The sequence below is a fragment of the Equus caballus genome, chromosome 3 (assembly GCF_041296265.1).
Source record: "Equus caballus isolate H_3958 breed thoroughbred chromosome 3, TB-T2T, whole genome shotgun sequence".
NCBI lineage: Eukaryota > Metazoa > Chordata > Mammalia > Perissodactyla > Equidae > Equus > Equus caballus.
The window spans coordinates 123752979-123779747 of NC_091686.1; the positions used below are offsets into that span (position 1 = coordinate 123752979).

Below are 26769 nucleotides of genomic sequence, written 5' to 3' on the forward strand. Positions count from 1 at the left end.
TAAACCCACTCTGACTTATCCCATAAAGTTCTAACCCATCTCCAGGGAAACTACCAGCTCCCATGTGGGAGCCAATGTTCCACCTGAGCATTCATCCATGATCTGTTGAGGGTGGTTTAATAGCTTGGCAAGAGCAGCTGCCTTTCCTTTGAGATGGAGGTGTGAGGGGGGCCCATGAAAGGACAGACACACAACAGGACAGCCCAGTGGTTTCCAACTAAGACCAGAGTCTAAATCTCTAAATCTATCAAGACAGTTACCTGTCTTTGCCCTTTTCCTCTTTTAAAGAAGTCTTGATGCTTCTCAGTGCAATTCTGTTCTGAAATTCAAAACAGTCAGGATAACCCAAGACCAGTAGGCCCCAAGGCCAAGGGAAGACTCGGCCACTAGCAACTCTGACTCGCCCCACTGTACTACAGTCCTCAGCAGCACCTACCTCCCACTTGCCCAACATAGTCAAATGTCAACACTTCCACTCCACAAACTGCACACTATATCAAAAGGTACTCAAGAGGCATCCTCCAGAGAGGGAAATGCATCCTTAGGATTCGGGTCCGAGGGCTCATCAGACTCCCAGACCCATGCACAGGTGTGCACCCGTGCACTGTGGAGCAGGTCCACAAGATCTATTCCTCAACTTGTCCTCTGACCAGACCAGGTCTCCTTCCTTGAGGGCCACACATTGGGTATATGTACTCCCTCCCAGAGTCCATAATTAGTGCCATGGGAAGGGGGCATAAGCTACCTCCCAGGCTCCGTCCTCCCTAGTCACAACACAACCAAGGCATCAGGTGGCAATGCAGGATACCTGCATCCTCCAAGGCAGCTGCTTCTGGAACTCAAGAGATTTCCCACTGGCTGTGCTGAGCAAATATTTCCATTCCCACCAGCTATGAAAGTGTAAACTCACATCTACTGGGCACCATCCTAGGTGCCAGGCACTCAAATACAGGATCTCTTTTAATCCTCACAATACTCTATCGACATGGATGGCATATCCCCATTTTACATGAAAGAGGCTAAGTAACTTGCCCAAGGTCACACAGCTGACGTAAAGTGTAGAATCAGAGACAAAAGAGAGATGGGGGCCTCAGAGTTCTCCCCAAATGGCTTTTGAGCCAGCTGTGGAAAGGTCAGGGTCACATAGATATACTGTCCACAGGCAACAAAGCCACAACAAATGATTTTCCTGAAACCTTTCCCATCTTGGGCTCCAGTCACTGAATGCATGAGTTTCTTCAGCAAAAGCCATAACCTGTGACCAAGGCCTTCAGACGTCGGTGCTGGCCAGGGACCCACAGCCAAGAAAGTGCCAACTCTCACACTCCAACACTTACCACGACAGAGTCATTGTGAGTCAAGTCGACAACCACAGGCTCTAAAGATTCACAGGTGAGGTCCACTATTTCGTCACCAGCTTCAAAATAAAGCATTTTAACAGCATTAGGAGGAAAGTAAATGCATACTGCTCTAAGCTTCATTAATATGATTACAAAGAAACTTATACCCCTGAAGTGCAGAATGCAAAGAGCATTAGGACCAATCCCTTTTTCAGGGGTAACAGCCAATGAATACTCTTTCAGAATTTTGCTGTGAGCGGCAGTGTAGTTTTTACAAATATACCATTGAGGAGAGGTCTTATGTGCATGTGAACACCTCTACCCCTGTGGCCTCACAGTGCTACACGGCTAGGCCTCCCTGCCCGCCCTGCTCCTTCACAGGGCAGAGGAAGCAACTTACCTGGGGGTGGGGGGCGTCTGAGGAAAGGATCAGGCATGCTCGGCTCAGGGATTCTCTCTTTGGGATGGACCCACCTGACATCTCTGCTCTCCTCCAGCAGGGGAAGCTGGCGGCTTACATTCACCCATAGACCTCAAGTCATGCTTAGCTCTGCACCTTCATTAGTTAGGTTTTAGTCTCCATTTAGGTCTCAAGCGCTTCCTAACTTGGGTGGATAAAAGGGGAAAGGATGTGTGCCAAACAGTTATGGGCACTTATGTCTGGAAGGTGGGAACGCATGGCAGAGTACAACTTCCATATATAAGTGAAAAAAGATTTACAACCATTTTTGCCTCTATTATTAACATCAAAAACTATGAGAACAGGACTTTTAGAAATAGTATTTGTTTAATATGTTTTGGGAAAGTGACATGTAAATACATTTAGCATACTCAAACATGTTTTATTTTCTTGTGTTAAAAGTTTCACAGGAATAAAACCCACAATATATAAGAAATATCCAATGCAATTTATACAAAATAACTTCGAGAGAGTGGGCCAGGGTCTCAGCCACCAGGCTTTTAGGAATTCATGGTTAAAAGTGAAACTCAGAGACCACAGAGACAATACTGACAACTTCACTACTCTGAAGAGCCCATGACATCTCTCTCAGACAAGCTGCTTCTCTTTAGGAAGATGGTGCTAAGGCCGAGAGCAAGTTGCTTCTGTTTAAATGGCAGGTGTTAGGCATTACAGTAACAAAAACAATCTCAATATATGCAGAGCAAAGGGACTCGATTCAGGCTGTTTGCCACTTCCCTGAGCAGGCAGAAGGGGAAAAATCCAGTCTAGCTTCTGCCTATACCAAACTCCCTCTAACACAGGCAGCTAGGGCAACAAGTTTGCTTTCTTGGACAATTTTTTGTCTTAATGAAAAAGAGAGGAGGAAAGCTATGTACTTAACAAGGCGAAGCAAAGCGGAGACACAATTTCAAATAGAAAAAGTCCCACGGCAGTCTCCTTCTGTGCATTCCCAGAAGGCCAAATGGGTAGCTCCGCTGATCGGCCCTTTCAAAACCCACGGAGGGGGGCCTGCCCCGAGGCCAAGCAGTTAAGCTCGCATGTTCTGCTTCAGTGGCCCAGGGTTTCGCTGGTTCGGATCCTGGGCACGGACCTGGCACCACTCATCAAGCCACGCTGAGGCAGCATCCCACATGCCACAGCTAGAAGGACCCACAACTAAAAATATATACAGCTATGTACCGGGGGGCTTTGGGGAGAAGGAGGAAAAATAAAATCTTTGAAACAAACAACCAACCAACCCATGGAGGTCTTAGGGTACCAAAGAGGGCAGCTCTTCCGCACTTTAGCTTTAAGTTGTGAACGGTAGGTGAGTCTCTGCAGGTCTTATAAAGACACTGATATAAGCTAACCCTGGAGAGTAAATGTTATCTGCCAAGCACTATGCTAAGTGTTTTATGTTACTGACTTACTTCAGCCTTCTGACAACTCTACGTAGCAGGTACTAGTATTAGCCCCAGTTTCAGATGAGGAAACTGAGGCTCAGAGGGCTGTGTAACTTGCACAAGGTCCCCTGGCTGATGGGGGCACTGCTGGGGACCAAGTGGCTCCAGCGCGCATGCTCACCCATGTCTGTGCACACTGCACCACCCCATGGTCACGGTGTCCCTGGTGATCTTACCACTTTCCACGAGTTCTATGGGTTCTGCTTCCAAGGCCATCTCAGGGGTGGAGGCTGCTTCCCGAGTTCGCTTCTGGGCTTGTCTAGAATTTACTGTCCCGCCACGACGCTTTCTCTGAGGGTATCCAGGGGAAAACAGTCACATGAGCTCCTGACTGATATGATTTCACCAAGAAAAATATAAGGTTCACATGGGACTAGTTCAACTCATTAAGTAGAGTAGGAGGCCAGTGAACAGATCTGAGGTTGTGTCCTTTCAAAACGTGAGATTCCAGAACACTCAGTCTTTAAAGAGAAATCACCCAAACACAGTGAATACAAATTCTATAAAGCAAAACTTTTGTTCTATCAAACTATGAGTCTATCAAAAGTACATAACACACAACCCTATAGAAGCCTCTGGTCCAGGCCAGGATTTAGCTGGAAACCCTTTCTTTTAACCAGACGTTACAGCCCAATCTTCCTTGGATTTGTGTTTGGCCTCATTGAGCCCTTTTGTTTCTCAGCCCAAAGACCCTCAGTTTCCCAAGTTTCTATCCACTGTGGAAAGCGGGTCTGTCTTTGGGAAATCTGGCCTCTAACTTTTTAGGATACTATCAAGTGTTGTTCACACCCTAACAATCACCCTCCCACAGCTCAAAGAACCAAAAACGTTTAAAGCCTGTTCCTAGTAGCTGCCTGAGAGCCATGCCTTCTGAAAGGCTCAGGCTCCCAATCAGCCTATCGGCAGCTCAGACTCTCTGAACCAGCCTTTCCTCCACACCCTTAAGCTGCTGAGTTACAATATGCTCCAGCACTTCTCACCTGGCTGGCCCTGAAAGCCAAGTTGAGACTATGCCCCCTGCAGCCTTCATCAAAGGAGACAGAGCCTCCCGGCTGAGGCTGTCACCTTGCTGTCCCCACTGTACAGCCCTGACTAACCCTGGCTCCCTATGTTTCTGTGCTCCTTCTTCCCTCTGCCCTGTCCTGCTTCTCACTGGATGACCTGAGTCTAAACTTCCTGATCATAGCAGCCTCACAGAGCTGTCCTAAGGGTTAGGTGACATAATATATGTAAAAGCACTGAACACAGACAGAAGATACCATTACTACCATAACTCCTTACTAGGTCTTCCGTCCTTGGAAACTCTGGAAGGACTAGACAGCATCGGTGAGATGTGCACAAGACTGAAGAGCATCCACCACCCAGTCCAATCCTTCCCAGGCAGGAGAGAAGCCTGATTCTGTATCAAACGGCAGCTTGAGGAGTTTTGGAAATGGAGCTAGGTTAGCAACTTCCCATGCATCTACGGAGCAGGGCACCATCCCCAGGAGAGCCCACCGGCAAGAAACAGCAGTAGTTCAAAACTCTCCAGGGAGGAGCTGCTCTGTCCCTAGAGGCAGCCAACACTCCAGCCTCAGTTGAGTCCCCTGCCCGGGGTTTATGGGTTTCTCTAACAGCCACCATATTGCTTAGGGCTCCTTAACTTTTACCCCACTCTCTTTGAAGTTGTCCTTGTATCTTCCTTCCTCTGAAAAGGATCAAATCTTTCTCAGCAGACACTGCTTAACAAAACCCCTCAGGGCCGGCTGCAGCTACCTGTGTGGTTTCTGGTCCCCACTGAGGGAGGGAAGCAGCAGCCATGGGCCCTGGTAAAGTCCAGGTGCTGGACCCTGAATACCCTGTCACAGACAGGGCAGTGGTGCCTCCCCCACTGCCCTGCAAAACTCACCACCCCCAACTCCCACAGCAACCCTCTGTTTCTTGGCTGCTCTTTCAGCCCCTCCATGCCTTTAACCTCATCTTCTTCCCAGCCTAGACTACCTGTCCCACCGCTCCTTCACTTGGCCAATTCTCAGCTTTCAGGAACCTATTCAAATGTCACCTCCATTATGAGGACATCCCTCATCCTCCCAGGCTGATTGTCTTGGGGCCATGTCTTCCTCCCAAGAGGCCCCCGTACTGCTATTCCACCTCCTCCTCCACCTGCACTCCCTCAGGGAGGGGAGGAGGTGACAGCTAGCTCAGGACCAGGCTCAAGAAACTCCAGAATATTTGCAGACTCTCCTCTCTCTGCCCTCCTATTATTTTTGTCATGGCTCTCCTCCTTTTTACTAGCAGAGGCCTCAGAGGTTCATAGCTTTCAGTTTAAAACTCACCATCCAAACACTACTACGTAAATGATTTACACCATGCTGAGGAACCAACTTCTTCATGCTTAACCAACTTCTTCACACACTCATAAAAGGCTATGTTGCTGTCTGGCCAGATCTCACCTGGGCAGATGTGGGCTTCAGAGGTGAGGAGCCCAGGCTCACAGACATCTGACATCTGTTTCCCTACAGGTGAGCTGCGGTGGCAATCTGCATTTTCAAAGGGCAGGTCCAGGGAAACAAAGGCCCTTTTGTGTACAAATAACAGTAGTGGGCCTGGAGTGCAGTGGGGGCTGGTAGTGGTCAGGAAGGGGTAGGGGAAGGGGGCCAGTGAACAGAACCTACAGGATTTCTACTACTGTTCACGCTGGGAGCTATTTGTTCAGTCTCATCCTGCGTCCCCACTTCCCCAAAACCATTCACAGCACCTCTGGAACGTGGAAAGAGAATATGAAGCTGTTTCACATCTGATCCATCTGATGTGAATTCATTATCTCAGAAAACAGCTGTTTTGAATTTCGATCACATGAGCAATGTTGTCAGTAGGGAGTAAACCTGGGAGGGAGACCTTCAGGCAATCTTCTAAGGAGCTCTAGGGGCTCCAGGTGACATCTGGGTTACACCAAAGCAGAGCTACCTCTGCAGTCTGATAAAAGCTCTAAACAGCAGTTACAATGACTTACCAACTTCGGCCACTGAATGTAAGAAAACTCTCATTATGCTCACACTGGACCAAGAGCTACACATGGAGAAGAAATAGAAGGGAAAACGGAAAATTGCATTGTAAATGGTTAAATAAATCAGAGCCCTAATATTTCTAGGACACTGATAGCTGCTCTGGAAGCATAAAATTTGAACACTTCTCAGTCTTCTGTCTTCAGGGCACCACCCAAGACACTGGACTCATTTAAGACAAGACAGCTGGTATAACTACCAGAAGGTCCCACACACACTCCTCTCAAGAACTAGGGTTACTCAGAAGCACGTTTATGGTACTCTCATTAATGTGCCATGAGGAATAAGGTAGTTGCTTAGACTTCAAAAAAATAAAATTCACAAGCTGATAAACTCACCGTACTCATTGTGCTCTCTGGCTCCAACCTATCGAGAAGGGAAGTGATCTGTACCAAGGTTTGCAGAGAAGTCCAATGTTCTCAACTGCTCATGCCCACTGGCTACTCATCCTCTGGCTAGCACAGGAATTTGGAGCCAAACAGATTTCCAGTATCTTCAAGCCCTGAAAAACAAAGGTATCAAGTCGACAAATGCTGCCACCTGCATCACTGACAACAAAGCTCAGTTCGAGTGTTGACCGGTCCTTTCTATCAGCTAGGTGCTTGCTTTGCTGAACACTTTATGCAATTTATGTCCTTGATCCCACAATGCTACTTAGAAAGTAAGCATTCTTGTAGAATACAGAACTACATGATACCAAAGCCTGCGAATGGAACCATTATGCCACCTCCTGCCCTCCTTTCTGGCTATTGAAACCCTGTCAGAGTACTATGCTAGCGGCTGGGAAAAGACAAGAGATTCAGAACTGCCACCCATGACCTCACCGACTTCTGACAACCAGGAAGGGACAGCGCTTCGGAGGCCAAAGCAGAGCCCAGAGCCTCCAGCTCTTCCCATGACTTCACTGTCGTTCTCTGGAGGACCTCACAATTTAACTGAGGAGATGAGCCACCCACCCTGATTCACTCTGTGTACCCAGCTGAAACTTGTCACTGGCACCAGGTGAGTGGAGAAGAACCAAGAAACTGTGGACTGAGATGCTGAGCAGCAAGTTCCAGGAAGGGCAGAGAAAGCAGCAGCTGCAGAGGCTGTTGGAGAATGAGAGGCCCTTGGATCTCATTCAGGGCCGACTGGGAGGTGGTGGCTAAGCACGGTAAATTCAGTGTCAGGGATGCAGTAGGTGAGGAAGCAAATGAGAAGCAAAAACATGGAGCCAGGAGTCATGGTGTAATCAGTGTAGAAGGGGCAAAGATGGGCTTCTAGTGGGGGAAGCCCTGAGCTCGGGGCAAGCCTGAGGGACCAAGGGAGAGTCAAAGCGAGGAGGTGGCCTGGGGTCACCCAGTCTTAGGTGATAGTGGTTTGGACGGAGACAGTTATTCTCAAACTTAAGCCTGCACCAGGCTCACCTGAAGGGCTTGTTAAACCAGAGTTTATGATTCAGTGGGTCTGGGATGGGGCTCAAAACTTTGCATTTCTAACAAATTCCTAGGCAACGCTGATGGTGCTGCTCCAGAGGCCATACCACGGGAACCACTGCACTAGGACAATGGCCTCAGAGCTTGAGAGATGTATTTGAGAGAGATGGAGGCGGCAGAGACAACAGGACCAATCTCAAGCCCATCCTTCTTTTCATCTCCAGTGCTGCTACCTTCTCCTAACAGATCTCCCACCTCTGGGTACCCCTCAAACCTACTGCCATCCCATCTTTCTAAAACATAACTGACCTCAGGAGCCTTTCTCTGGTTCCCCATCAAGTCCTAATTCCTGAGCATGACCTGTGGAGGCCAACTGGCCTTGCACTTAGAGCACATCTTCAGAGCCAGTCAGCTTGGACTGGAGTCGGAAGCCTCCAAACACCCACTTGTGACCTTGGGCGAGGCATTGAACTTCTCTGTGCCCTATTTCCTTACCTAGAAAACAGAATAGCATCTCTTCAACAGGTGTGTGAGGGTTACAGGAGTTAACACAAAGAGCACTTGGAATCGTGCTGCACAGGCTCAACAACTGTGGGCTGACATCACTGACTGTTCTGCCAGCACCAGCCTTGCAGTCTCTCCAAACGCACCACCCACTGCACAGCTCCACCCCTTTGCTCAAGCTCTAACATGCTGTGTAATGCCACACCCAATCCAGCTTTAAAAAGAACAGGCTGCATGTCTCCTGCCCCATTCACTTATCAGTGTGGCTCCTGCCCTGGCAATACAGCAATGAATAAACACCCTGCCACCAGCTCTCAGTGCAGTGGATGGAGAATAGGGTGGAGGGGGTTGCTGATAGGTAGCTCAGGTGCTGTAACTGAGGTATACAAGCTAGGCACTAAAGAAATGCAGGAGGACAAGGAGAAGCCAAAGAAAGTTTTTCAGAAGGCCCTTTAAAGGGACAGCTCAGCCAGCTGAGCCTTTTTCTGCAGCACTTGGTAGTCTGCATCCATGCCCCCCCAGCACCTTATTATCTGCTCTGACCCTGAGTGGTGTGGTGGATAACCTCTTCAATGTGTCATCCTGTGGCAGACGGCATGACATCTCCTGATAGCCCTCAGGTGAGCCCATACCAGGGGCCCACAGGTGCTCTCACTCAAGAATGGCACAAATGCTTCCTAAACCAACACCTCACCCAGTGAGCCTTCAACTTAGGTGGGCATTGAGGGCCGAGGCTCTGGCCAGGTTGAAGACAGTCCACCTGGTTAGAACAGAAGAGGGAGGCGCCCCCACAGCCCCTTAGGACTCACAAAACTAGATCACACGACAGGCCCAGATCCACCACACTTCCTAGATTCCAGCACATACATTTATGTTTCTGATCCCAAGAAGGGTCTTACATGTGGGTGTCACCCACAATACAGCTTTTGAGGGGACAGATTATCTACCTCAATGGTGTGTCTCAGAACTGAGAAGAATCTGATAAAAATGTCACGGACAGAGAAGGAGGGAGAGATCTGTCTGTTGAGCAAAGGGAAATAATCTAATACACAGACCTTGGTTATTCCAGAAGCCTCTTGCCTCCCACTTGGTTAATTTTTAGGCTTTCAAATATGGTTGTTAAAGACGTGTCCCATGACTGTCCCGGAGGTGCCCCACTCCTCAGCCTGCACACTCTCCCTGATCTCTGAAATCAACCTCCTGCAGCCCTGTAGCTCCAACAAGACCACTGTCGCTTCCCTAGAGCTTCCTCATTCTCCATGCCGTCCTATGCCCAAGGTCAATCCAGCAATTCATTCCAAATCTGTTTTTTCCTTTTGGGGATAGTAAGGATCAGAGGACACAGGAAAGTGAAAGGCTGGCCTCAGGGAAATATACCAAGAGGCTGGATTCACCACAGAACAGAAGTGGGAAGAAGGGGGAATTCCCAGCAGACTAGAAATGCACTGTGTGGATGGGAGAGGCTCAGGATCATGGGAAAGGTAGCCCTCACCAACTAGAAAAAATGCTCGATCATGCAGGTGATAGAGGCCACCAGAATAATAAAACTAACAACAGCTGAAAGGCACTGTGCTTTCCAAACACCGGCTCATGTTATCCACCTATCACCCCATAAGGAGGCAGGTACTATTATGGTCACCATTTTACACGCAAGGGAGCTAAGGATGATCAAGGATTAAGCAACTTGCCCCAAGTCCACAATCAGTAAACATCAGAGCCTGTATAAGAGCAGTATAACACCAGAACTCACACTCTTAAATAAATACTGTACCTGAATCAGAAGTATTAATTCTAGAAATAATTTGGACAATAGATGATGTTTTCCACGTTTCTCAAATTTACTATGTCCAGGAAGAAACATACCAGAACTCTAGCTCAGTAAATGGCCCCACTCTCTTCTAATTTGGAAGGCTAACCCTGCAGTCATTCAGCACACCCCCACTTGATGTAAGTGCTAAGAGGGTGGGGCTCCATCTACTTTGTGCCTAACTAATCCCCTGCATAAAGCAGATGCTCATGTTTACTGAATAAACAAACGGCTCAGGGGTGAGAGTAGGGCGGTTACTGGTGTCCCTGTCACTAAGAAAAGAAGACCTGGGGTACTACATGGCACTGGAAATAGTCAGGACGCCCAGATGCCAGGAATTTCTAAAGCTTTGATAGGAGGGTGAGGAAGAAACAATCCATGCCAAGATATCTAGCTGATTACTCTGCAGGAGTGACGCCACAAAACTGAACTAGGGAAGGCAAAAAACAAACAGGTGTTAAAGGTATACAGTTGTAGTTTTGGAGATGCTGGATGTGATATCCAGGTAGAAAGGTCAAAAGGCAGCTGAAAAACTCAGAACTGGGTGGAGGTAGAGATTCGAGAAATCTGTGTGAAAATTTGGGGAGTCAGAGAAAGTGGAAGCTGTAAAGAGAATAAAAAGTCAGAAACAAAGCTTGGAGCACCTGGAGATAATAGACAAAAGCTGGCATTTCAAGGAGGAAGCAGCAGTAAGCAGGCAGAGGTGCTAGAATGAGGCCAGGAAGCTGGCCACTGGTGACCAAGCAAGTGGAGGCCAAAATGCCTGGAGCAAGTGACACTGACGATGAGGTCCAAAATGATGGGAGTTGTTCAAGGAATAAACCGGGTGGGTGAACCACGCAGCAGGGAAGAAGAAAGCCCTAGACAAGTACTGTGTGGGTGGTGTGAGAGAAGTGAGGACAGCAAAGGTGACTCCGCCAGATTACTGACACATGCTTCCATAGCCCACACCCCAAGGGCAGGACAATCAGGGTTTTAGATAGAGATGCCACAATGAAATCTACATTCAGAGAGATCATGTCACCTGTGTGCTCTCAGGGCAGATGAGAGAGACCCAACCAGTCAGGATGCAGATGGGAGACTGAGAGCAACCCAGGCAAGAAGAAAGGTGTGTGGCTTGGATGTAGTGGCAGAGTGTGGAAGGAGGAGAGGGGACTGATGGGATGGGTGGGGGGAGTTCACGAGGTTAGTACTTTCTGTGTTCCTACAGATGTACTGGTCTACTCAATCATTCTGTTATGGTTAGAGACTGGTTTTTTCCCCCATGAAGCTACCACGAACACTTCAAATGGTGACCCAACCCCTAACTCTAGTGGAGTGTGACATACGTAATCATATATATGTGCACGATGCATATGTGGATGTGATTATATATGTATGCCTACAAACATAAAGGTTAGAAACAGACTGTTAGCCAGGCAGGAAGCAGGAAGTGTTAGATTGGAGCTGGATTCAGTCACCATATCTCACACCATGGTTTTCCCACAAGCCAAGAAAAAAAGAGTCAGCAGCAAAGGGGTGAGGGAGGGGTGCACCTGAAACAGAAAGCAGCAGCAACTCTGCAGCACGTCCAAGGGAGAAGTTCGGATGAGCAGCTCTGTCCAGCCCAGCCCCACAGCAGGTACAGGAGTCCCAACCATACCAGGGCAGACGAGGCTGACACAGTCACCCACTGAAAATCTGACACCTAACTCCCCCATACTGGTTCCACAATCGCTAAGCAATCTTGATTCTAAGCTGGCTCTTTGTGCATTTTCCTCCCGGAAGATGATATGCGGACACATCAGGTCACTTATTCTGTGGGGCAATTATAAGGCAGCTCTCACTGTAAACTCATAAATGACTATTCTGAGACACAGGCATAGCCTCCCATGAGTCTGAATGAGCTGGCAGGGCAACCTGTTTATGCCAGCTTGGTAAAAGCAGAGAGAAGCCTAAATCCTACAGAATTTCATGAGGGAAATGCCAATTTATCAGTGACTGATCAGGCACTGGCCAGTACCAACTATCTAGCTCATGTCTCCCCTTTTAAAATCATAAACATATAATCATTCTCATGTTAAGTATTTCCCTAAATGAAATTTCAAAAGTAGGATTACGAACATGTGTTAAAGAGCAAGAGTATTTTACAGACTGCTGTTTTGTACTGGTCACTGCTTTAGTAAACAAAGTCAAAAATACCCAAGGCCACTGACAACATACCAGCACCCAGTACAACCTGCCCTCCAGGGGAAGGGGGCACGAGCATTAAGAGTTGCCAATAACTTTCATTTCAAAGTTTCTTAAATGGAACTCTGATGCGACTGTCACATCAACAACCAGGCCTTAGTACCTAGGAGAAATATGAGCCTCTTGCTTATTACACAAACGAGGATGCATGGTAAATAGCAGGCCATCACGCAGCTGGCCAGGTGAGCCCTATAGCCTTGCACAAATATTTGACCTTGGTACCTCAGTTTCATCGTCTTTAATGCAGGAAAAATATCCCTTACCTTGCAGCTGTTCTGTGGAACAGAGATGCTGAATGAAAGTACCCAGTACTGTTCCTAGCACCCTGAAGGCAACCCCATCAGCTAATTAATTCAACAACTATTTACAGGTGCCTACTCTGGGTCAGGCACTGCTCCAGGGACTAGAAATACAGCGGTGAACAAAAGAGACACTCATGGAGTATATATTCTAAGTGGAAAGACAACCAATAATAAGCAATAAATATGGATTATGTCATAAAGGCCAGAAATTGTAGCTCTGCTTACCAGTGTAAGTGTGACCAGACGACAGCAAAGCAAACCTTCAACCCCAGGAAGAACTGGAACGAATGCTTCCGGCTGTCAGCAAGGCTTAATTCATTTCCAGAAAAAACGTGGCAGGACGTAGGCTTAGGCTTAGAGGAGGCTGAATAGCCAGCACAGAGGCAGCAGGACAGCCCTCACCCCGTTACTTACTCCTAAAGGAGGTGCACAGCCTGCACCATGGTCTCCTCTGAGGTTTTCACAGGGACTAGATAAATGGATCCGGCAGAAAGAGAAAGCAGCAGACTATGTTTGGAGAGACAGTAACTGGGTCTTTCACAAATTTATCTTATGACCCTAATGAAGCCATCACCAGCAACCAAAAAAGTCCCAGAGGCCTGAAAGGAGAACCAGAGGTACGGGGCCTTCAAATCTGCTCAGTGATCTGTCACTCAGGGAAATTCTTTCCTTTTCACCTAATGCAAGACCCATTAAGGATCACCTTTTGCTTCTACTAGAGAAAAAAGAATAGCTGTCCAGGTTTAGAGATGTTCTACTTTTCTTTATGATTCGGGCCTTGAGGTGCAAGGGTAGAGAATTAAGAATAAACTTCAGCTTTTCGAAAATCTATGGAAAAAACAACATGCTGCAACACGGATGAACCTTGAGACATTATGCTCAGTGATGTAAGACACAAAAGGACAAATATTGCGTAATTTCTCTTATATGAGGTACTTTCTGTGTTCCTACAGATGTACTGGTCTACTCAAGTTATCAAATCCAAGGACAGAAAGAAGAATGGAGGTTGCCAGGGACTGAGGGGGCGGGGGATGAGGAGTTATTGTTTAATGAATAGTTTCTGTCTGGGAAGACAAAGTTCTGGAGATGAATGGTCATAATGGTTGCACAACAGTGTAAATTTACTCAAAGCCACTGAACACTTAAAAGTGGTTCAAGTGGTCTATTTTAAATTGTATCTATTTTGCCGCAATAAAAAAGTCAAAATAAAACTTCACCTAATATTCTTTTTCTAGGGCTGGCCCTGTGGCCGAGTGGTTAAGTTCGTGAGCTCTGCTGTGGCAGCCCAGGGTTTCGCCAGTTCGGATCCTGGGCGAGGACACGGCACCACTCGTCAGGCCACGCCGAAGTGGCATCCCACATGCCACAACTAGAGGGACCGGCAACTAAGATATACAACTATGTACCAGGGGGACTTGGGGAGATAAAGCAGGAAAAAAAATTCTTTTTCTAGGTATGTTAAATAGACAAGGTTTAGCTAAGGCTTCAATCCACCCCCCTAGCCCTGCCCTCTGGGATTTCCAGGACACACCTATGACTCAAATACACCCAGAGCGGACCTTGGCTCCTCCTCTTCTCAAAGAAGCTGCTCTAACAAATTTCTCCATAGCTTCACATGCAGGATTATGGAGAATTCCTCCTAGTCGCTAGGATAACCCTTTGTCATAGAAACCCCAGGAGCAGGGCACCTTAATTCTCTAACAGCCATGTCTGATGAAGTTGTTATCAGTAATTGAATTGAGAGACATATTAAAAGACACCAAATCCAACCAACTAATCTTGGCAGGTCAGAAGCCAACTACCTGACCCTTTGTAGAAGGGTTTCTCTGGGACAGCATGGAAGCGAAGCTGGGTGGCTTCTCTACCTCTCTGACCCCTAACTTTTAATTTTCTTTCAGCCATGGTAGCCTAGGGGTCTGGCAATACAAACAAAGCCAATTCCTGGGGGCGAGGAGCAAGGGTAACATAATGAAGGAAACCTAAGGATCCCTCCCTGCAGAGGCTGAAAAGATATCAGAGGCCAATGGGGCAAATCGACCTCAGGAGCTGAGGCCATCAGCAACCTCCCAGTCTTCCCCAGGCCAAGGTCACTGTGGCCATAAAATTCACAGGAGGCAGGCAGGCATGCTGGGCCTGTGTGGATGGCACCCAAGCATGGAGCCTGCCAGATAAAGCTGGCTAGGAAGCTTAGCTGCTTGTACTGAATCATGAACCCAGGAGAGGGTACAGTGGAGTGTGTGTGTGGAGTGAATCTAGAACCACTAAAAATAGCCAAGGTGCAGGGCCTCGTTGGGAGGGGGAAGTCAGAAGCTCACAGATTTGGTTCTTTGACCTATACCTACAGCAGAGAGCAGCAGAGCAGTGCCTGACATTGGGAATTCTCTTATTTGCATACTGGAGGGGAAGTCCTCTCAGCACAAAGCATTCCCTTCCACTCCTAGGCAGGTGCATGTGTGGGCTAGCTAATCAATGAATGTGTGCTGTCACCGAAAGGCGAGACAAATCCAATTCTCTAGAGACATTAATCTTGGCAGTGGGAGCCCACACCTGGGTTTGTGAGCAGCAGCAGAAGCCCTAATCTAGACACTCTTCAACTCTCTTTTCAACACTCTACCTAGGAAGCAAAATATGAAGTCAATGGTCCTTGGGCCCCAGGAAAAATGTAGCACCTGGGGGTGCTGCAGAAAGAAGAGCAAGCACCTACTATGAAAGAAATGCTCTAATAGAGATAGAAAAGGCTGAAGAGAGCAGTAGGAAGAACCTTAAGTAGGCCTGAGGAAGTTCCAAGGTTTCACGTGGTAGCACACACAAAACATCACCAGACTCCAAAAGACCCAGGAATACTGCAAATGGTCCCAAACGATCATACCCATTGCCTTCATATAGTACAGCCAACCTCTCCTCCCTATCCCACCACTTACTTTTTGGGCCTCATTTCCAGTTGGACATGTGTTCCTAAAAACTGCCACAAGATACGGAAAAAAAAAAAAAAACCCACAGGCCTTACGGGAAAAAATAGAATTGGGCTACAACACTCAAACACTTTGACATACACACGTTGTACGCGTGTTCAATAGTTAAGAAATGCACATATCCTATAAATAACTATGGCACTTTCCCAGGTGTGCAGCTCCTGAGTTATTGGAGTAAGCTGAATGCTGTAACATCAGATACACACGGCTGTAGCTTATAACGCACAGACTCAAGCTTGGTTCAGCCGAGTTCAATTTTCTGTGTTCACCATAATTTCCCACAGATGAAATGCACAGCAAACTCAAAATTCCCATTATGTTGAAATTGTTCCCTAATATATCAATCTTGTTGGAACTAATGCATGCTTTCAAACAAACGTTTAAAGCAGAACTGACTACTTTCCTCCAGGTACCCAGGGAGTCAGTGACCCACTCTAGGCTCTTTCCTATCACAGTGCCATAATTTGATATACACTGTTCCCCTGCCTGCAAAGGCCACTCTATCCCATCCCCCTTTGAAGAACTCCTGTTCACCCCCCAAGGCCTACTGCAAAGGTTTTACTTACATTTCTCTCACTCCTCCTGGTCCTGAGGTAACCATTTCTTCTACTGTACTCAATACGATAAACACAACCCTAAGTCAAATACTTATCACGGCACCCCTCCTCTTAGCACAGGACTTCGCACAAACATTGGCTAAAGATTTTTTTCAAATTGAAATTAAATTATCAAGCTCATTAGACAGTTGAAAAAGATGGCAGATACTTAGAAGAAATGGCACAGAGTGTTTTGGGGGGGGGGGGATGAATTTCAGGGATGGGGGAAATGGAGCCTTACACTGCAGGTAAAAATAGTCACCATCAGGAAACAAAGGGAGACTTAAAATAGATGATCATCATGGGAGAACAGCTCTACCTGAGGCACTTTCACCATGCAGGAAGAGACCAGAACAAACAGTTCTTAACTAACAGGTAAGAACTGAAAAACATCCAGAAGATGCTTAGAAAGGAAGCAAGTTTCAGTACTGATCTGCTCTGGCAAGCCGCAGAATTCAGCAAGTTTGGCTAAAAGAAGAGGTGAAGTAGAGCAGAGAGGAAAATGCCCAGGCCCTAGGACCACCTCCCCCGGCTGGGCAAAGGAGACAGATTCACTCAGGAACAATAACCAGTGTCTTCAGGAATACAATGCAATCACTGTAAATCAAGTTTCTTGAGAATATTTATAATCTGACTCCTCCTGGGTAAATGTTACTTGAAAAGAAAAAGAAACATAAAATAAAGACAATATCCCCCACTTTAAGTTTTATTTTTACTATTTGAAGCTACTGGAAACATCACCCATGTGCCTTCCCAATACATAAAAATGAGAATGACATAAAGTCCAGCAAAAAGAACAAAGATGCTAGGTCTGTTTATTACCTGTGTGACCTTGGGCAAGTGACCTTGACGTCCCTGTGCTTCAGGACACGTAAGCTAGAGCTAACCACAACTCCTAGGCAGGGTGGATGTGATAGTAAGTGGTAGAAACTACTCAAGAGGTGTGACTACATCACAAACCTAGAGTAACTCCTACAGAAACCGAGTCACATTCATAACACCATAAAGCAATTATGATTCCAAAACAAAACGGCATCAGCAGATAAAAATGTCAATTAGCAGACCTTCCTTCATTTAAAATTTGTGTTTGTCAAATAAGTCTACACAGCAAGCCAACTTAATCAGCTATCTGGTGGCACATTCTCAGTTAATGTACCCTAATGGGAACACCAGGAAACCACGTGGTTTAAAAAGAATACTCCAGGAAACGCTCATGGTCACAATTTCTCTTTTGTACAAACAGGCTACTAATAATACTCATTCTGAAACGTTTCCAAGCCTTTCCTACTCTGCATGGTGTGGTATTCTATGAACTTGACAATTCTTATTTACGCCTGGGAAAAAAAAAAAATCACTTCCAAAGGAAATTTCAGATCCCTGTGGTGGGACCCTCCATCCTAACCTCACATGTTTTCTCACACTTGAACTCTGACCTCAGAGCACAGCAGTATCTGTGCTCTGGGCCTTCCTCCTCAGAGAGCAAACCTTCGCAATTCCCCAAGTCCTGCTGAGAAATAAGTTATTTAGGAAAGACAACTCAGAAGAGCATACATGTGAATTATATCTCAATAACAGAAGAGTCAACCTTGTAATATTCTACAGGAACCATCTCATCCTTCAAAGATTCCTAATCTGGGGACAGTGAAAGATGTAGCTAAATCATTTAAAAATAAGTCACTGGTAACACATACACAGGGAACATACAAAGTCACTCTTATACAGCACATAAACCAATTACCTTGTAAACATATCTTCATTGAGCAGCACCTCAAATCCTTTCCAGAAATTGGTAGGGGTATACTACTGGATATGGACTCTAACAGCCTTTAAGTAAAGAGGTAGTGAAGAACTGCCACAAGTGGCAAGCACTGACACCAAGTTTGGTCCTCAGTCACCACCCTGGTCCAAGCTACCCTTCTCCTTCTTCCTAACTTGTCCTGAGACCACTACTCTTACCCACTTTTCTAAGTCATCCTTCTCATAGCACAGTGATTTTCCCGAAATGCAAATCTAACCGTGTTACTTCTCTGCTTACAACTCAATTTAGTGATTTCCCACTTGCCCTTAAGATAAACTCTGGGTGCCAGCTGGTGGCACAGCGGTTAAGTGCGCACGTTCCGTTTTGGTGGCCCTGGGGTTCACTGGTTCCGGATCCCGGGTGCGGACAAGGCACCACTTGACAGGCCATGCTGTGGCAGGCGTCCCACATATAAAGTGTAGGAAGAGGGGCACGGATGTTAGTTCAGGGCCAGTTTTCCTCAGGAAAAAGAGGAGGACTGGCTGCAGATGTTAGCGCAGGACTAATCTTCCTCAAAAAAATAAACAAATAAAATAAATTCTGAATTCCTTAACTCCAGGGCACACCAAAGACCTTTTGTGAACTGGTTCCTGCTTACCTTCCCAGTCCCATCTTGGGCACAGTCAACCTCAGGGAATCTCTCATTCCCTCCACCCTCACTCCTCAGCTCCACCAGGGCCTGTACCATTCCTATTTTATTCACTGCTGTACCCCAAGCAGAAAGCCTGACACACAGAAGGCCTCAAAAATATGCTGATTTAGTGGGTAAAAAGTTCTCACGCTTTTCATGTACACAGCATAGATACGCATACAGTACACAAAAAGGCATGGACTATATAGACAGCATCAAAATTACACGGAGAGGACAATCAGGAAAATGATATCTAAAAAAGCTCCGGGGGGTGGGCGACCATTGCAAAAAGGTTGATAAGTACCCTATTAGGATTTTTGAATCAGAGTTGGAAGCTCAAGCGCAGGCAATATAAAAACCGGCAACACATCTATTTGAACGTTTCCATTTCACCTCAAACTCACAGATAAAACCGAACCCAGCATGTCCCCACCTAGTGAGAAACAAACAATCAGAAAAACAAAACGTTTTCTTTCAACGTCTCTACCTTTGATTACCAGTGGTCCCCAAACTCCCGGTCACTGAACTCAAAGGCCTAGTCCTGCAGTCAGGAAACGTCGGCCCTGGACTCGCGGTCGTCAACTGGCGGGTGTGTGACCTTGAGGAGACCGCCTTCATCTCCCCAACCGCTCAGGAGCCTAATCCGAGACCCCAGGTCTGGCAACGAGGACTCGGCGCAGAAGGAGAACGAAGGTATACGGGCACAGGCACGGGTAAGACAAAAGCCAAGCCCCCAGAAACGGCTACCGCGGGCTCCAGGCGCTGAACTCTCCCCTTCGCCCTCGCCGGGTCAAAGAGTGGAAAGCGGCATTCACCCAGCTCCGGTTCGGCTCTCAAGCTTTTTAAGACCCAGCTTAACCTTCCGGCGCCTGCCCACGGGCGCGCCGGGGAGGTGCGGGCGCCCGCGGGGCGGGGGCGCGGCCTCGGCGGTCACGGGTTCCGCCGCCACCGGAAGCCGAGGCTCCAACAAGCTCGGCCCGCCGGGCGCTCCCCCGGCCGGCCCCGGCGCTCCCCCGGCCGGCCCCACCGTCCCCCGCGCCGTCCCGGCCCACAGGCGGCCCCGCCACGCGGTTTGGGCGGACTCGCAGGCCCACGGGGGCGGGGCGGGGCGCGAGCACACAAAGGAGGCGGCGCCGGAGGGGAACAAAAACCTTGCCCAGGGCTCCCTCGAACGGCCCGCACCGGCCGCGCCCCGGGCCGCTCCGCCCGACTCTCCGGGTGACCTTGGCTCGTCCCTCCCCACCCCAGCCTCAGTTTCCCCAGCGAAGCCACGGACGAGGCGCCGCGGCCTCCGCCCGCCGGGCAGGCGAGAGAGGGCGAGGCCTGCCGCCCCCGGCAGGGCTCGTGCACCCGCGCGGACGGCGGGGCGGGCGAGCGAGCTGGCCCTCGCTCCCAGGAGAGGCCCGGCGGGCGGCGGGGCGCGAGCCAGGGCGGCGGCGCCAAGGCGGCTCGCTGGGCCGCGGCTCCAAGGCCTCTGCAGGCCGCGAGCCGCCCGAACCGCGCATCTTCCCGGCCCCGGCCTGCCGCTTCTCCCCCGCAGCCCGGCCTACCTGGAGCTGGCCTGGCCCAGCAGGCTCCGCCACCGACGCGCCGGAGCGCGGAAGCACCTTCGGAAGCCGCCGAGAAGCCTCCCGCAAGACGCCGCCGCCTCGACAGCGACCCACTTCCGCTCCGGAGGCCTTGGCTCCGCCCCCCGCGCATCCCCATTGGCCGCCGCTGCCGCGGTCTACCAGTCGAGGAGGCATATTTTCAATCCTATTGGATAAGAAAACCATCTGTTACCACTTTGAAACGGGCCTCCTTCCGGCCTCGCCCACGCTCGCGAGCTCAGGCTTCCCCTTTCCCGCGAGAGACGCGGCTGGCGCCCCTCCGCCCGCAAGGCCTCTCGGGAGTTGTGGTCTGTGGACTGACGGCTGCTCTGGTCTCTGGCTTCCTTGCTCTTGGCGCGACACGCCCGGCCGCCTGCGCGGAGCCGGACGTTAGTCCAGGCCAGCGTTCGGCGGCCCGCATACCAGGCCTCTCTGGGCCTCAGCTTCCTCGCTGTTGGTGAGGCCTTTGTGAGCAGTGTTCCCGGGGTCTCCACCACCGGCCGGAAACCGGGCCTGGATCTGCAGCTCCTGCAGGACGCCCGCAGCGTGCCAGGCCCTGGGCCGGCGTCTGGTCCCCATGATCCCCGACTCTCCCAGGCTGGTGGTGGAGACAGGAGGGAGGCACAACCCGGCCTAGCTGCGGGAACCCTGGGGAGGCACTCAACCAGGACGTCTGGGAGGGCTCCCTCGAGGAAGAGACCTTGGAGCTGAGAACTCGAGGGACCAGAAGGGAGGAGGGAGTTCCAAGAAGAGGGAGCCTGGGTGGGGGAAGATGGACTGGCATGTCCAGGTAACTGAAGGCTGCCCAGTGTGCCAGGAGCACAGAGGTGGGGAGCGGCGGGGGCGGGGGGAGTCAGATCTTGGAGGGCTCAGATTCCAGGTTAAAGAGTCTGGATTATCCCTTGGGCAATGGGTGTCAGGAAAGGAAGGACTGAACCCGTGGAGGAGCACTGTTGCCCAGGTCCGGTCCTGGGAAAGGGGCCATAGACCAGGCAGAGGCCTGGCAAAGGCCAGGGGCATCTAGTGCAACTCCAAGGGTCAGAGAATGCAGGCCATGGATCTCTCCTGTCTGAGTTTGAATCCCAGCTCCATTGTTTAAGCAAGTCTGACCAGTTCCCTCGCCTGTTACGTGGGGGTAATAACAGTACCTACCTCAGAGGAAGAAGGTGTGGAGTTGGAGGACTCAACGCAGCACAGCACAGGTGCATGCCAGCCCCTGGGTGGGGGTTACAGACCGGCATCTGATTAGAGAATTGTGTGGTGGGGTTCTTGAGTTCAACTGCCAGAGCTAGACTTGGGAATGGATTTGGCAACCAGGAAAGAGAGCCCAGCTAGTCCCTCTTGTTCTGAAAATACCCAGATCTCAGGCCATGGCCATCATCTCTGGTCCCTAGGCACTCTCAGGCAGTAAGGAGGTCACCCCGGAAGCCTTGGGATGGGCTGTTTCCTAAGAGGGGGGTCTTTACCCAGAAGATTGCGTCATATATGCAAATGACTAAGCAGATCAAAACCAGTGCATTAATGTTTTTGTGTTGAGTTTATGGAGCAGCCTCTGTGTTTATTTTATGTAATTGTAAGGGAATTTGGCATGGTAGAGCATCAGATAAATCTGATTCCAGTGTAAAATATATGGTTGAGTATTTGATTTTGATAGTGATTTTAAGTTGGAAGACAAGATTTTTCAAAGTTTGTGATCATAATTGGAATACTAAAGAGAATTTACATGTTTAAGAGAAATGTAAACATTTAATATATCTATAGGAATTTTAAAATACTTGGCAGGGCAGCCAACTGAAATGCTAAAAAATAAAAGTAGACATTCCATGTATAAATGCACTTTATTTTTTTATCTTAAAAATGAATTATTTTTATTTAAATATATTGGTTAGTGTTCAAGTCAAAATAGGTATTTAAATAATCTGGATAATTCAAGTTAAAAACATTAATTTCATAATAGAACTATTTAAAGGAAAAACAAAAACATGATGCAAACATTCATCAACTGAAATTAGTTTTCTCAAGATATCACATTCTGTTTAGGGGAGGATTTTAGTTTTGAATTTAAGCAAAAAGCTATAGCCACATATAGTGAATATTAAAACTAAATTCAACTAATTGAAACCCTATAAGAATCAGTGTTCACTTTGAATGAAAATTACTTTTATCACACAAGTATCTCAATTTTAAATTCTCAGCACAACCAAACCTTACCTATACAGAAAAGATAAATGATAGATAGATAGATAGGTGACAAATTTCACCAGACTTCTATAAAGGCACTTTAAAATGTTTAAGGGAATTTCAGCTTATAGATGGGACCATATGTGATGAATCAAAACGATGGTTAAAAATGACCAGATTTAGGGGCCAGCCCAGTGGTACAGTGGTTAAGTTTGCATGCTCCACTTTGGGGGCCTGGGATTCGTGGGTTCAGATCCTGGTAGTGCACCTACACACCACTCATCAAGCCATGCTGTGGCAGCATCCCACATACAAAAATGGAGGAAGATTGGCACAGATGTTAGCTCAGGAACAATCTTCCTCACCAAAAAAAAAAAAAAAAAGAGAGAGAAATGATGATTGAAAAAAAAATGACCAGATTTATAAATAAGATTAGTAATTTGAATTTCGCAGCCTAAGGAAAAGCTAGAGTTTTTTATTTGTAACTTGAATACATTAAAGAGGTAGTGTTGAAAAGCAAAGTTATGACAAATACCACTTTCATGTTCAAAACTACCCTGAAGGCCTCTCCAAACCTCACTTGACCCTGAACTTGTGGTGTGAGCAATCCTGGCTCCCTCACAAATAGTGCCTCCATCCCGCCCTGAACATCCCCAGCTTAGAGAAAAGTCTGGCACCTCAAAGCTTCCTCAATGCTACACAGCTAAATACAGAATCCTGAGTCTCACACCAAAACCTGAATCTCTGTAGATGAGGCCTGAGAATCTGCTTTTTAACTCTCTCCAAAGAAAGAACCCCTGCCCAAGTGAGTTTCAGATCCTGTCAAGCAGGGTCTTCTGGCTGAACTTATGCAGGAAATACACTTACGTGGAATGTCAATTCTCCAGGTGGTCCAGAGAGCTTTCTCAGCATCAGCTGGACCTTATCTCCCATGGCTGGTCTTTCTTCCAGGGGCAACTCGATTCTCTTTCAAAGGGCTCAGGCAGGGAGGGGGAGGCAGGGATCCATAGTGTGAATGAAGGCCCTCAGCTCTTGAGGGTATGTCAGTTAGCTCTTGCTTTAGAACAAAGCTCAAAGCTCAGTGCTTTAAACAAATAGGCATTTATTGTTGCTCATGAATCTACAAGTTAGAGGTGGGGGGTCTGGTCCTGGCCAGCCTCACATGTTGGCGTCCGCTGGTTTGTAGGGGGGTCGAGGATGGCCTCCACTGGGACAAGTGGCTCTCCTCCACATGGTGTCTCATCCTAGCAGGATCCCCTGGACGTGTTTATGTGGGGTCTGGGCACCATGCCAGAGAACAAGAGGGAGCTCTGAGGCCTCTTGAGGCCCAGGCTCTGATCGGGCACACAGCCACTTCTGCTGCACCCTGTTGGCCAAAGCAGGTCAGCGCAAACTGAAGGGCTGGGGGAAACAGTCTCCCTCTCTTGATGGGAGGTCACAAGGCAAGGAACATGGATACGAGGAGACATTTTGCCATCAGTCTACCACAGAAGGCCTGCCCTCAGGCCACAACCTCAGGGGATGGCCAAGGTCTGCTCCCACCCAGGTTTGCATGGAGCAGAAGCCCCAGGTGTTCTCACAGCAGCCCTGAGCAGCTCCCCAGTCCAAGAGGGTAGGTAGGGACCTGTGAACTGCCAACCAGCATTGTTGCCAAAAGCACCCTAAGTTTATTGGGCCATCACTTCTCCCCTCTGTTCAGAGGCCTGTCTGATAGGTGAAAGGTAATTCTCTCCTCCTGCTACAGTGCTTGCTTGGGGACCCATGCAGACCTTCCCCCCTGCAGGAACTGGCTGCATGTTCAATTCAGGCCAGTGAGACTGGAGATGTTCACATAAGGCTTCCAGGATAGAGTGGTTTCCTTCCGAAGGGAGCTGCCAGGGAGAGATGGCCCTTCTTCCTCTGGATGTTGTGAAGGTGGAACTGCTACCAGCTTGGAGGCAGAGTTCCTGGATCAGGCATGTCCTGAAGTCCACCCTACCTTTGGATTACCAGTTATGGGAGCTAATAATTCCCCTTTTGAAACTCTCAGAGCTCCTGAGGGACTCTCTCACTGGACAGGTCACCATCAATGTTCTTCCCTCTACATCAAATGAAATGGATTTGAATCATATAACATAGGATATAAAAAATGTTTATTTTTTTAATGAAATTTAATCTGTTCCCAGTTCTAATTTGATAGGGAGGTGGGAAATTCCTCTCTTTACAAGCCCAGGTTGTGGGAAAGTCCTGGGGTTCTGACATGACTCAGAATTTTGGGAGAGAACTTTGGTCTTTAGTCTGTTCTCATTGTGAGATGTCCACCTTCCTGGTCTAAATGTGCCGTGGGGTTCTCCTTGGAGGGAGGGAGGATGTGGCTGTGGGGGATCTCTCTCCTGGATATCTATCCACCTGGCAGTTTCCAGCCCCTCCCTTACTGCCCCTCACCACATGGGCTTGCCCATACTCTCCTTCCCAGGAGCTGCAGCACACTGCTTGGTTCCTCAGGCTGCGTTTCACCGGCTGGATTTCTCTAAGCCAGCCTGTCCTCCAGGCTACACCCTCTCCAGCCTGGTCCTGGGTCCGAGGACCCAGGAGAATGAATCTGTCCTGGTCCCCACCCTGGGCGACCTCGTGCCCAGTGGCCCCAATCTTGTTCCTTCAATGATGCTGGAGAAGTTGGGACATGCTCTAAAGCCACCCAGGCTTAGATTCGATCCCATTGGTGCCCGGTTTCGGTGCCCCCTCTTGGGGCAGATCACTTCACCTCTTTGAGCACCAATGGCCTCAGCAGAATGGTGGCGGGGGACAGTTCCTACATCCCCGCCCTCCATCGCGGTGAGGTTTACGTGAGACAAGGCATGAGAAGGGCCGGTTCCTAGAGGCTCAAGAATCCTAGTCCCTTCGACCAAACGCACACCCACAATCACACGCGCAGTCTTGGGCGTCCCCAGGTTAAGCCACCGGACTCCAGGCAGAGAGTGGGGATTCCAGGTTTCCACGTGCAGAGGGGGCTCTGGGAGGTCCGAAGAGGGGGCACCGGGAATGCCTTGTGCTGGGCCGGAGGTAAGGGCCAGAACCTGGGTTAGGGTGGCCAGATTTAAAATATAAACAAAAACATAGATAAATTTGAACTCCAGATAAAGAGTGGATACTTTTTTTAGCATAAGTTTGTCCCACGCAGTAACTGGGCGTCCTATATTTCATCAGGCAACCCTGCTCTGGATAGGTGGAGACTGGGGCTGGGTGGGGCGTGAAGCAGGGGTGCGGAGGCAGCGAGCGGCGGGTTGGGGTGAGGATAGAACCTGGACGCGGGGGGTGGGGGAGTAGGCCGGGGACGGGGAGAGAGGAGGAACGGAGAGGAACCGGTGGCCCGGGAAGAGGAGGCGCACACCGCCGGCCTCACGCTTTATTTGGGCGGGGTCGCGGGGTCTGGGGCGCGCCCGCCCGGCTCAGGCGGCCTCCAGGCGGCGCGCGGGCCCGCAGGCCGAGCCTTCCTGCTGCAGCGCCCGGAGTCTGCGCTCGCGGCTCCGCTCCAGCTCCAGCCAGTGCTGCGCCTCGAGCTGCGCCTGCGGGCCGGCGGGCGGGGAGGTCGAGGTTAGCAGGGCTGGGGCCTCCCCCACCCCCCGCGCAGCCTCCCCGCCCCTCCCTGCGGCCCGCACCCCGGCCCGACAAGGTGCCGGGAGTCACCCCCAGGGTCCGCTCCCCGCGGACACTGCGTCCCCTCGCCACACCCGACACCGCGCCCCTCCACGGCCTCCCCATTCGCCGCGCCCCGCCAACAGCATACCCGCCCCCAGCCTCACCCCCACCGCGGCTCACCCGCGGCTTGGGGCGCGCGGCCCGCGGCGCCGACACGTGCAGCAGGGCCGCCTGCTTGTGGCGCTCGGCCGCCTTCTCCTCGATCCTGCGCTGCAGCTCGAGCACGCGCTCGTCCTGGCAAGGCGCTCCCGGGCCCACCGACAGGGCTTTCTTCTCCTCCCACCTGGGCAGGCGACAGGGCGGCTTAGGAGGGGCCCCCAACCCCAGGTTAACGGAAGGGATTTAGGTGCGGGCGGAGAGGCCCTCCGAGGACGGCGCGGGTGAGGGTCCCCCGGCGCCTCTACCATTTTACGATTTGTACTTCCCATTTTGAGAAAGTATTCCATGTGTTTTAACTATGGTATCTGGGGTAAAAAAGTGAGAGCCTCCTTTTATCTCGCGCTCCCCCCGCCACTCTCTTGCCCAGAGGTAACCGCAGATAATATTGTTCTATCTTTACAAGTCTCTTCCCTACGAGGTAGGCCATTTTTCCTGCCCAAATGAGATGTCATTATACAGACTGTTCCCTGACGCCTTTGGCTGAGGTGCACGTCACAGCATCAGGGCATTCGCAGGTGCTGTTCCCTCGGCCACCATCGCTGCCTGGCTGACTCCAGCCCCCTGCCCACTAATCATGCTCCTGGTGAATTAATGCCATGGGGGCTGCACGCAGGGGGCT

At 49.5% G+C, this 26769-nt stretch overlaps 2 protein-coding genes across 9 annotated transcripts in view; both read right to left on the reverse strand.

The window, feature by feature from the left end:
• Positions 1-20232, reverse strand: part of RNF4 (ring finger protein 4) — a 34044-nt gene extending 13812 nt beyond the window's left edge. For 3 of the 6 annotated variants that reach the window (XM_070264045.1, XM_023638492.2, XM_070264041.1), the window contains exons 1-4: positions 20094-20232; positions 6628-6791; positions 3422-3536; positions 1338-1417 (exon numbers count right to left, since the gene is read on the reverse strand). In XM_070264045.1, the coding sequence (XP_070120146.1) occupies positions 1338-1417; positions 3422-3536; positions 6628-6636 (204 nt within the window). In that variant the 5' untranslated portion in view covers positions 6637-6791; positions 20094-20232. Of the gene's footprint in view, positions 1-1337; positions 1418-3421; positions 3537-6237; positions 6294-6627; positions 6792-19030; positions 19478-20093 lie in introns of those variants that run through there. The other 3 variants (XM_070264043.1, XM_070264044.1, XM_070264042.1) reach the window with 3 other exon arrangements.
• A 4196-nt stretch (positions 20233-24428) lies between these two features.
• Positions 24429-26769, reverse strand: part of CFAP99 (cilia and flagella associated protein 99) — a 49400-nt gene continuing 47059 nt past the window's right edge. For all 3 annotated transcript variants that reach the window (XM_023638501.2, XM_023638502.2, XM_070264040.1), the window contains 2 exons: positions 26112-26274; positions 24429-25858 (listed from right to left, as the gene is read on the reverse strand). In XM_023638501.2, the coding sequence (XP_023494269.2) occupies positions 25742-25858; positions 26112-26274 (280 nt within the window). In that variant the 3' untranslated portion in view covers positions 24429-25741. The remainder of the gene's footprint in view (positions 25859-26111; positions 26275-26769) is intronic.